This window comes from Nothoprocta perdicaria, unplaced genomic scaffold (assembly GCF_003342845.1).
Source record: "Nothoprocta perdicaria isolate Ctin4 unplaced genomic scaffold, notPer1 scaffold_169, whole genome shotgun sequence".
NCBI lineage: Eukaryota > Metazoa > Chordata > Aves > Tinamiformes > Tinamidae > Nothoprocta > Nothoprocta perdicaria.
In genome coordinates, this window is record NW_020454860.1 from 51,248 (window position 1) to 61,768 (window position 10,521).

General features: G+C 42.5%; 1 protein-coding gene across 2 annotated transcripts; it reads left to right on the forward strand.

The window, feature by feature from the left end:
• The first annotated feature begins 365 nt into the window (after positions 1 to 365).
• GPR161 (G protein-coupled receptor 161) lies at positions 366 to 8,800 on the forward strand. 2 transcript variants are annotated; one of them, XM_026035892.1, is made up of 7 exons: positions 366 to 387; positions 711 to 744; positions 1,083 to 1,494; positions 2,126 to 2,850; positions 3,703 to 3,807; positions 6,273 to 6,404; positions 8,334 to 8,800. In XM_026035892.1, exons 3-7 carry the CDS (start codon positions 1,127 to 1,129, stop codon positions 8,579 to 8,581), a joined length of 1,578 nt encoding a protein of 525 aa, XP_025891677.1. In that variant the 5' UTR covers positions 366 to 387; positions 711 to 744; positions 1,083 to 1,126; the 3' UTR covers positions 8,582 to 8,800. The 2 variants fall into 2 exon arrangements, with proteins under 2 accessions (XP_025891677.1, XP_025891678.1); XM_026035893.1 differs by having other exon boundaries at positions 6,273 to 6,392; positions 8,334 to 8,581.
• The last annotated feature ends 1,721 nt before the right edge of the window (positions 8,801 to 10,521 follow it).

Genomic DNA, 10,521 nt, shown 5'->3' on the forward strand with positions numbered 1-10,521 from the left:
TTAATCTAGATTTTACAGAGCATGGCTCAATGATGTCTTCATTTAGACCCTTAGCAAGGCACACATAGAAATTGAAAAAATGTGTGTCTGCAGCCTGACAATGTTGCCTAAGGCCACGACAGCCTCACAGATGGAAGAGGCTTTTGAGCACTCCTGGCCTCTTGGGAACAATAGGGGTGGGCTCAGGCGCAGCTGAGATGCCCTTGGTGGGTCACCAATTTCCCAGAAGTGCTAATATTAACTTCACAACTTTGCATTACTTGGCAGACTTTTTTTTTTCTTTTTAAGTTTTTCAGTTATCATATGTGCATTTTTGATGTGTTTTTCTTTTTTTTTTTCTTTCTTAGTGTGCTGGCCTGCAGATGGATGAAGGACTGAATGAAGCAGGTAGGAATGCCTGTGGCAGTCAGGCTGCTGCAGAGCTGGGGGAAATACTGAGGTGGTGAGTGAGGGTGAGCGCTGTGGTAGCCAAGGTGGTGGTGTATGAGAAGAGGTGACATTAGGGGACATGGGAGCATTGCTCCCTGATCCTTCAAATGTCACCTAGCAACTGTCACAGCGGGATGGGGCTAGCCAGGCATCCACAGACTACCAGAAAATGCTACATAGGCAGAATGCAATGTCAGGATAAGCAGGCAGGAAAGAAAAAGTGCTTTTTTATTTGACGGGAACAAAGACTAATAATGACATCATTATTTTTTTCTTTAAAGCCTAGATGAAGGGACTGAGTGAGATGCACAGCTGGTAAGTATGGCTCATCAGTGCTTTGAAGCAAATAAGATCCCTAGAAAAATATTACGTACAATGTTTTAATTTTCTTCCATGTTTCTTCCTTCCTCCATCCCTTTCCATCCACCTCTTCCTGTTTTTCACTCAGTTTCTTCCCTCTTCTCAATTTACCTCTGTCATTTACCTCTTTGGTGTGCCCGTGGGCAATTTCCTGCCCCTTTATTTTCCTCTAAAATGATTTCCCTGTCTTACAGGTAAGGTTAATTAATGCAGGTAGAAGAGCTCTTGATCTTTGGAGAGAGTGTGAGGAAATATCTCCTGAATGTCTCTGAGTGTTGTTTTTCTGCTTCTAGCTGCTCAGCATGCCTTGGCTGCTCCGGCTCTGCACGCTCTGACCATGAGCAGCAATTCCTCCCTCATCCATGTGAAGGGCCTGAGGAACCTCACCACTCTGGAAAACGGGGCTATCAGAGTCACCGAGTCTATTGCAATAATCGTCATCGCCATTTTCATCTGCCTGGGCAACCTGGTCATTGTTGTCACCCTCTACAGGAAGTCCTACCTTCTCACACTGAGCAACAAGTTCGTCTTCAGCCTGACCCTCTCCAACTTCCTTCTCTCTGTTCTGGTGCTGCCTTTTGTTGTCACCAGCTCCATCAGAAGGGAATGGATCTTCGGAGTCGTCTGGTGCAACTTCTCAGCCCTACTCTACATGCTGATCAGCTCAGCCAGCATGCTCACTCTTGGACTCATAGCCATAGACCGGTAAGCAGCTCTTTCATACTGAAAACAAACTGCGCTAGTTGTTTTGTGGAGTGACTTCTTGTCTGTTCACAGCGTTGGGAAGCGTTGCAGGGAGTCACTGCATGTTACATTATAGTGACTCACCCGTAATTTAATTCACCCCCCCCACACACACAGTGAGACAGAAGAAAGTGTTTCCATTGATAATGCAAAATGCTGTCATATATCGAGTTTTTTGAAGCTGTTGATGGTATAATAATGTATTGCTTGGGAAACAGTAAGTGAACAAAATTCCGAATATCCCTTCAGCATGCATCATGCAGGGAGATGGAGTTAACAGCTATATCTTTGCTTTCAGGTGACTTCTGGTCTTGCCTTCAAGGATGCAATTATTAAATCTATTCACAATGTCAGGACCCTGTGTCATGTGCTCTAGGTCCCTGCTTGAGGAGGGGAGTTGGACTAGATGATCTCTAGAAGTCCCTTCCAACCTCAACTGTTCTGTGATTCTGTGAAGTCCCAGAGCCTACCTTAAGGTTTTGAGAAAAGAGCTTATTCCACAAAGATGACTAGATATCAATATCATTGAAATGTGTACTTTTCTCACTGTACATTTTCTGTGCTGCTGCTGACTCATCCTTTTTGTCCACAGGTACTATGCTGTGCTGTACCCGATGGTTTACCCAATGAAGATCACAGGCAACAGAGCAGTGGTAGCTCTCGTGTATGTGTGGCTGCATTCCCTTATTGGCTGTCTCCCTCCCCTCTTCGGCTGGTCCTCGTTGGAGTTTGACCAGTTCAAGTGGATGTGCGTGGCAGCCTGGCACAAAGAGGCTGCCTACACTGCCTTTTGGCAGATCTGGTGCGCGTTGCTGCCTTTCCTGGTCATGATGATCTGCTACGGATTCATATTCCGCGTGGCTAGGATTAAAGCCCGCAAAATCCATTGCGGTAGCGTAGTTATTGTGGAAGAAGACTCCCAGAGGAATGGGAGGAAGAACTCCAGCACCTCCACATCCTCTTCCGGCAGCCGGAGGAATGCTTTCCAAGGAGTCGTCTACTCTGCCAACCAGTGCAAAGCTTTCATAACCATCTTGGTTGTTATCGGGGCTTTTGTGATTACATGGGGGCCTTACATGGTAGTAATTACATCAGAGGCACTCTGGGGAAAGAACAGTATTTCCCCTGCCTGGGAGACCTTAGCTACGTGGTTGTCCTTTTCAAGCGCCATTTGCCATCCACTGATTTATGGACTGTGGAACAAAACAGTGCGCAAGGAGCTGCTAGGAATGTGCTTTGGGGATCGCTATTACCGTGAGTCTTTTGTTCAGCGGCATAGGACGTCAAGGCTGTTCAGCATTTCCAATAGGATTACAGGTATGAGACCCCAGAACCTTCTCTCTCAAGCTCTTTTTCATATGTGCTTATTATAGTTTCATGTTATCCACATCTGAGCACTACCAATAGTRTACTCTGTGGCACTCATGCTCTGATTCCTGGCTTTATGCTACAGTTCCCAGAGGATCAGTGAAGTTAGACTGKTGTTGATTTTCTAAAAATTCAGTTTTTAATCTCAGTGATTTTGAGGAAAACACCATAACTTGAAGGACTATTCAGCTGTTCAGTTTTTTTTTAATTGTAGGACAATGAATTCTGATTTCTTACCGTTTTCCTYATCCCGTTCAGAATGTTCTGAAACTCCCCCAAACTAGGAAATCCTCATGGTGTTCATTGGGACATTGTATGCAGAGGCAGGAATTGAAGTTATTCAGTTGGGAAAGATTTAAGGTGTAACAGGGAAGGAAGAGCAGCAAGGCATCCATTGTCTTTCCTGCATCCGGGAATCACTGGGAGAGACTCCATGTCAGTGCAAGAGTTCTGTAGCTGCAGCTACATCACAAGTTGTTAGTGTTCCTCCTGGGAGAGGCTTTGGATGAATTCATTGGAAAGACAGAAAGGTGCTTTCTCTTTTCCCAGAGACAAGCAACTGACAGCTTCAAATTTATCAGTTTTATCAGGTGGAGGCTGAGAGATAAAAAAATAGTCCTTGAGCAACTCCAAAGACAGCACATCTGTAAGAATCCTAGAATCCCTGCTGTACGTTGGGATCAGTGAGGTAAATTTTATGGAGAGGGTAAATAAGCCAGTACAGTGAATATTCCCGAGAGGATTTTACTGTTGCAGACCTCTAAGCATGCAGTATGTGATGAGGATTAACCTGTTTTGCAGATCTGGGACTGTCTCCCCATCTCACTGCCCTCATGGCAGGCGGACGGCCCTTAGGGAACAGCAGCAGCACAGGAGACACAGGCTTCAGCTGCTCACAGGATTCAGGTAACTACAAGTCTCTTGTTCTCTCTTCTTGGGCAGGAGAGTGCACTCACAACTCGGGAACACTCTGGGCCGGTCTGCATTCACAGAGATGGTTCTTGGTAGTGGGATACCATGAAGCATCCAGTCRTCGCAGAGAACTGCTGCAGTTGCTCTTTTCCTCCCCTGCTCTGCTTACTCTAGGGATTAATGACCTTCCTTGTTAGTGCTTCCTGGGAACAGGATATGTTGTATACACTGTTTGTGCTCCTCTTCTTTAGTTTTCGTTGTTGGCCCTGTATCCACAAGGAGCAGAGCAACAAATACTGGGGAGAATGTGCTTCTCTGTATCTAGCCGATAGAAGGCATCATGTTATTCATCCTGGATTCGAAACAAAAGATAGTTTTAGGTTATGATGGCATCACTACTTAAAATCTACTAATTCAAGGTGGTTTGGAAAAGAACACAAGGTTCTGCCAGTAGTTTTCTATCGGGAACTGTAACTATGTGTCCTGAGAGTTGTTTCAGCTACTATTCTAGGGACATTTTTTAAAATCCTTAAATGCAATTTGGTTATCTGAAAGAGCATTTCTCTTCTGTAGGCTCTGAAGAGTGTTCTTTTAAAGTTTGCTTGGTATTAGAGGTCTTTTTTTCTTACTCTGTAAAGAAAAACTAGGGAGCTGTGATTATTTTTTGGTTGCTTGAAACTATTAATTTTTTGACAGCTGTGAGGATTTTGTAGCTGCACATGATAGAGGAGAATAGTCCCTCTGTAAYGCGTTCTAGTGCAGTATGTGTAACTGTGAGCTACAATGTAGTTAATGTACTTGTGCCTATATTTACCTTGGTAAACAGAAACACGCTTTTCCCATTGTAAAAAAAAAAAAAAAAAAAAGGATAAAGTGGTAGAAAAGGAAATTTCCAAGTAGTGCCAGCTGTAAACCAAACCCTGAGGTAGAAGATCTGAGTCTTAATTGATAGGAATTTTCCCTTACCAACAATTATTCTCAAGACAAAAAATCTGCCCTGTAATTATGAGAGGCTGGTCTCTTCACTCAGTATGCATTTTAAAAATAAAAATGCTTGAATTCTGCCTCAAAGAAGAAATTATCTCTTCCTAGAGCTGCCTTCCATTGCATGCTACATTTGTGACAAGGTGCGGTTTGATTCTCTACCCTTGGACATCAGGAAAGGCTTCCCATTTGTGGTAGACCAAGCTTCAAACCCCAGTTCATCCACAGAACAGCACAGAAAGCCACTGACTCATTTTGTGCTTTATATTATGAGAGCAGCTCGTTCTGTACTTTGTATATTGGAAGAGACATATGAGAGGACTCACACACACAGACAAAAAAAAAAAAGAAAAAGACCCATAAAAAGTTTACCATTTTGCTATATGATGATTTGTCAGCTGTCAGTAAGGTGCACACATGGAGCAATATGTTGTCCAAAGGTGCATCCCCTTCCCTAACAAGGGCTTTCTCTCACCTTCTGTAAAATTGGCCCTGGAACCCCTATGAATGAATAAATTTGGAAGTCCAAACAATTCAAGTGGGTGAAGAATGGTAATAAGCCACCATCTGGAGGATCTTTGCAACCAATGAAGGCTCTTTGTCCTCAGCCTGTTGTCGCCTAACAGGAGTAAAGAGACTCGAAGTGTCACAGAACAAGCAGGGAAGCAAAGCAGCAGCTTCCCTGAGGAGTGCTTGCTCCACATTGTCCGGTTATCTCCTTGGGACATATGTCCCACTTCTACAGTGGAGAGACCAGCACTAGTCCACTGGCAGGGTGGACCAGGCTGCAGTCTTGCCTTTTGTGTGAAAGCAAGGCAGAGATGTCAAAAGGAATCTTCTTGTACTCTATAGTTTAGAATAGAAAAAATGAAAAGCAAAGTGCAGGGAAGGTAAAGAAGAAAAGGAAAATTATTCTCAGCCAACAGGGAATTTTCTACCCTTAAAATACTTCTCAAGAAAATCAAAGTGAGTTGTTAGGGACAAAATAAATTGAGTATAAAATTCTCCTTTTTTTTTTTTTTTATCCTGTTCTAATTACAAGTGTGACTTTTGGCAGCTTCAGTTGTCTGTCTTTCACATGACTACTGTTAGCCCCCTGTCTTGATCAGGGCATGGGAAAAACTGCCCTCAGCTTCAGCCTTTATTGCCTGAAGGTAAGGTTTCACCTTTGCCTCAAGTCCTATAGATATTACAAGCTCTACAGCTGATTTCAGAACTGCTTGAGGTTTTAAATAGCTAATGAAAAGACTTCCAAATCCTTTCAATGAAAACTCTGACCTTGTTCTTTTTGTGTGCAGTGTTTAATTCAAACTGAAATCTATCCTTGAAAGCTGGGTTTAGACTTGTATTGAAAGGATTGCTATGAACTGAAAACTTTTTGCCACTATTTAAGTTTTAGCTCCCCTCTTCAGGTGATCTCACTATTGTGTCCGGGCATTGCTATGTTTTGCTTGAGGATTCTTGCTTTGTTTCAGGAACAGACGTAATGCTTCTAGAAGATTATAGCTCTGATGGCCCTCATCCCCCGCAGTGCATCTGTCCTCCTCGAAGGAGAAGTTCAGTGACGTTTGAAGATGAAGTGGAACAAATTAAAGGTGGGTTTAGGGGTAAGTATGGAAATACTCCAAAGCAACTGTGTCGCCCTYTCAGGGAGCCTCTCGGGACCTTCAGAGTTGCATTAGTGTGTATCCAGGGTTTCTCTGATTAGAGRGACTTAAGCAGAAGGAAGAGCAGGTCTTTGTTACAGTTCTCAAGTAGCACTCGATAATTACAAGAACCAGAAGCTGGTGTTTGCCACATACACACGGTTATGCTGCACAGCAGTGTCTTCTCTGCAACACCACTCATCTAGCCACTATCACAGTCAATCTTGTTTGTGTTTCTTAAGGAATCATACTTTGATTCCATTAGCACAGTGTTCCCTTTSCTGTCCACTTTTAACTTCACTATTCAGAATTATAACATATATAACATATATTATAACATATAACAGACTTAAAATCCTTCCATCTATAGATTTTATTCTTCAGAATATATTCTGATTGTTTCCTTTACTCTTTGTATATTTTGCAGTATGCGCAGGTGAAGGAAGATGAGCCACATGCGATTTATTTTTCAGTCAGTTCASTTGTTGATTCTGAAATAGCCAAGTCTTGTGTGATTGTAAAATATGGTCAAGTGAGCTGAAAACTTGATCGTGATTAAGTGAATAATAATAATAATTTATTAATAAATAAATGTTGCATACAGCACAAAAATGAAGAGAATGCCTATAAAATAGATTAATAACAAAAATGGACTGATTTTTGTTATTCTGAAATACTGTTACTATTGAGAGAGACTTTCTGTGGAATTTTCTCTTGACAAAATTGACAAAATTCACTGTTGCCCTCCTGCCAGCATGAGCTGGTTATTTTCTTGGACTAGCATTTTTCCATAGGTTTACCGTTGTATTTCTGAATGATTACAGCAGCAGGTGCCTTTTTTGGGGATTCAAAGGAGGAGGGAGGTCTTAGTACAGTAGTTCCCTGCACATTTAGCAAAGTCACCTTGGTATGTCTTGGAGTTGTCAGGAGCGTCGGGTTTTAAACGATTTCAGCAGCCTCATTGGAGCATTATACTCAGGATGAATACCACTGCTGTTCAACATGCTGACGTGTAAGGAAGTTGTAAAGAGGTTATAATAGCACCAACATCCATACTGGAGACTAGGTGTTGCCGAGATAATAAAAGGCTGGAAGCAAGTGTTCTGCTGTCTGCAAGAGCAGTCTACAACCTCTCTGGGTTCTCAGAACTCAGCTCTGCTCCTGGGGCAGTATGGAAGCCAACAGAGCAAATTTAAACCTAAGGACAGTGAGTCTTGCGGATTTGCTTTGCCACTTGGAGGAAGCTCTTGAAATTTGGGGACTGATAATTCATAAACACAAAGTTTGGTGTTTGCTGGGCTTGTTATAACATAGCTCTTACATTGCGTGTCAGTAGTGGGTAAACTTTGTTTAATCACACTGGAAATGCCTGTTATAAGCAGTGTACAGAAAGGGAAGCGAGAGCTGAGAGCTTTGTTTTGATCTCCTGGTGCCTGATGTCAGGCACTTCCCACTGTCTCTATTCCTGTGTGGTCTGTGTAGTAAGGAGAAACCTGGCCTTTGACTTTAGCTGGCTTCAGATTCAGACAAATAAGCTACTGTGTGCATGGATTCACATCCACAAAATCATTCAATGCTTGCTTAATTCCAAATTAAATTAAACATACACTTATAAGTAGTTTCCTTCTTTAGATATGTATTTTTAGATATTCCCTAGAATTGGGAATAATCTTTCTCTATGTGACCTGGGGGTCACTTCATGTTCGTGGAGTGGTTTGGGAGCTCTGGCTATTTTTGGTAAAGGTGCTATGTGGGGTAGTTATTTTGCAGGAGGCATGATGATATCTTTACAAGAGGACCAGTGTTAATCTTCAAGCATTCACACAGCAATGCTATTTGTCTGTTAACAGGGTTTTGTTTGTTTGTTTTGTTGTTTATTTTTAATTCCAGAAGCTGCCAAGAATTCCATTCTTCATGTAAAAGCAGAAGTCCATAAATCTCTGGACAGTTATGCATCTAGTTTAGCAAAAGCTATTGAAGCAGATGTGAAAATGAGCTTGTTTGGGGAGGAGGCTTTACCAGGAGCTCTGTTCCCTGCGCGGACTCTGCCAGGAAACAGTATGAACACACGGCGTAGTACCAGGCCCCATGCCAGCCAGAGACTTCAGCTGCAGAGCATCGACGAAGGGAGCATTTGACAAGAACAGTAAAAAGAACCAAGAAAAAGAAGAAGAAGAAACCACTAAGTATGACCCAATACAGCTGTTACCGTTTAAACAGAAATGGGATACCTCACTGGGAAGTTTTCAGTGTTTTTGTCAAGAAGACTTGAAAGGCAGCTGAACTGTGGTCTATGCTTACATCAGAATTTCACAGCAGTATCTGTTTACAGTTTAGGGTGCTATTGACCTTTTCTTTTTTTTTTTTTTTTTTTTTTTTCTGTGCCATGTCTTAAATCTGTCACACAATGCATAAGAACACAGGGTTTGGTTTCATGGACCTCATCAGTGGTCCAGCAGATCTTGTGTCCATTAGTGGCCAAAGCTGATATAGAGCTGATATGGGAAAGGAAAGGTATGTGCAATGTTTTATACAGTATTGTGGAAATCCTTTTCTGACCACCTGTATAATCAGGCTTTATTCCAGAGCTGGAGGTATGAGTGCTCTGACAGAAGCTTGTGTGTTGAGCATTCCATACAGTGTGTTGTTGCAGACTCCCAAATGATGCAGCATGAATTTAACTGAGGCATAAAATCTGAGCTTTCTAGAAAGCTCATGCAGATTATGGTCCTATTTACTCTTGCTAAGACATGATTTTTCTAGCTGTTCAACTATCAGAATGCTGCATCTGAAACTGGATTATGTGTTGCTTCTGTTTTATGAGGGACCAGTTTCTCAGATGTAATGGGGGAAAGCAGGCTGGTGCTGCAAATGTCACTGAGATGGTGTGGAGGAATGACGTGCAAAGTTCTTTGTTTCTCAGAAAACTTCAGTTGACTTTCTAGGCTCTGCTTTTACTAAAAGGGTACCCTACAGTTGTGGAAAGCTTCACAGAATATAAATGAGGTATTGTTCCTTTAATATTAATGATACGTTCAGGATTCAACTTTCCTTCGGAGAGAAGCTCTGTGAGTGATTTGAATTCTTTTTGTTTCATCGGAAGAAAGCATAGTATTTAAGTCTTAGTTACCTGTTCATGTAATCCTTGGAGTTTAATTCATTAACATCTAAAATAGGAACTTTTGGCACTTGTGTTGCACTTGGCACGTTCTCAGCACTGCACAGACGTGATCTTGTTCAGCCTTCACTACACACTCTGAGCCCTGCTTGCCAAAGTAGGGGAACTCAGCAACGGTTGAGAAGCTGCTGGAAATTAAATCACCTGCAGAGGTGGATGAACAGAAGAAATGAGCTGGATTATCAGAGAATGCCCAGCTTGAGGAACCTTTCTGTGCCTTCCTGGGCTGGCCCCTTCCTCGTGGGGTTGGTAGCCCTGCCTTACTGCCTTTTTCAAAGCGTTAGTCGTGGATCAGTAAGATAAGTTCTTGGGGGTGGATGGCAGTAGCCAATGGACTTAAGGACCGAGAGTTTGCATTTGTTTGCATATACTTAGTTTCTCCTTGGCCCTGACTCTCCCAAGTTTGGGGAAATCTGGGGCAGGATCTTTCCATGTGAGCAAAAGCTGGGTGTACGCCTGTTAACTTACAGCTGTGTGTGTGACTTGCTGAAAGCCACAGAAACAAACTGTTCCTGAGGCAGAGCTGCAGTCCAGCCCAGTATCTGGACACTCTGTTTGCTCCTGTTCCACATTCAGAAATCAATTCCAGCACCAGCTTTGTCCATCTCTGGACAAAGCAATTTATGAACCAGCTTGAATCCCATTACATTCCCAAGTGAGATTTAAGTGCATGCTTAAAATTCAGTACATGGTTTGCCGATTAAGAACAGACTGTTAAGGCAAGAACACTTAAGCACCAGCAAGATACTTCTTTACATAATTCAAGAATTAAGACATAAAAGGAAGCCTCGTTGGGGCAGTATGGAGAGCTTATGCTCTAGAGAGCAGCAGGTGGATCCCACCTCATCCCCATGGCCATGTTTTTAAAGTTTCTAGTGTGTTAAATGGGCACCACCCAAT

Excerpts from the sequence above, each read along its gene's own strand:
- GPR161 (XM_026035892.1), top strand. The coding sequence starts at position 1,127 with ATGAGCAGCAATTCCTCCCTCATCCATGTGAAGGGCCTGAGGAACCTC. Across the intron at positions 1,495-2,125 it reads GGACTCATAGCCATAGACCG|GTACTATGCTGTGCTGTACC; the intron begins GTAAGCAGCTCT and ends TTTTGTCCACAG. Across the intron at positions 6,405-8,333 it reads AATTAAAGGTGGGTTTAGGG|AAGCTGCCAAGAATTCCATT; the intron begins GTAAGTATGGAA and ends TTTTAATTCCAG.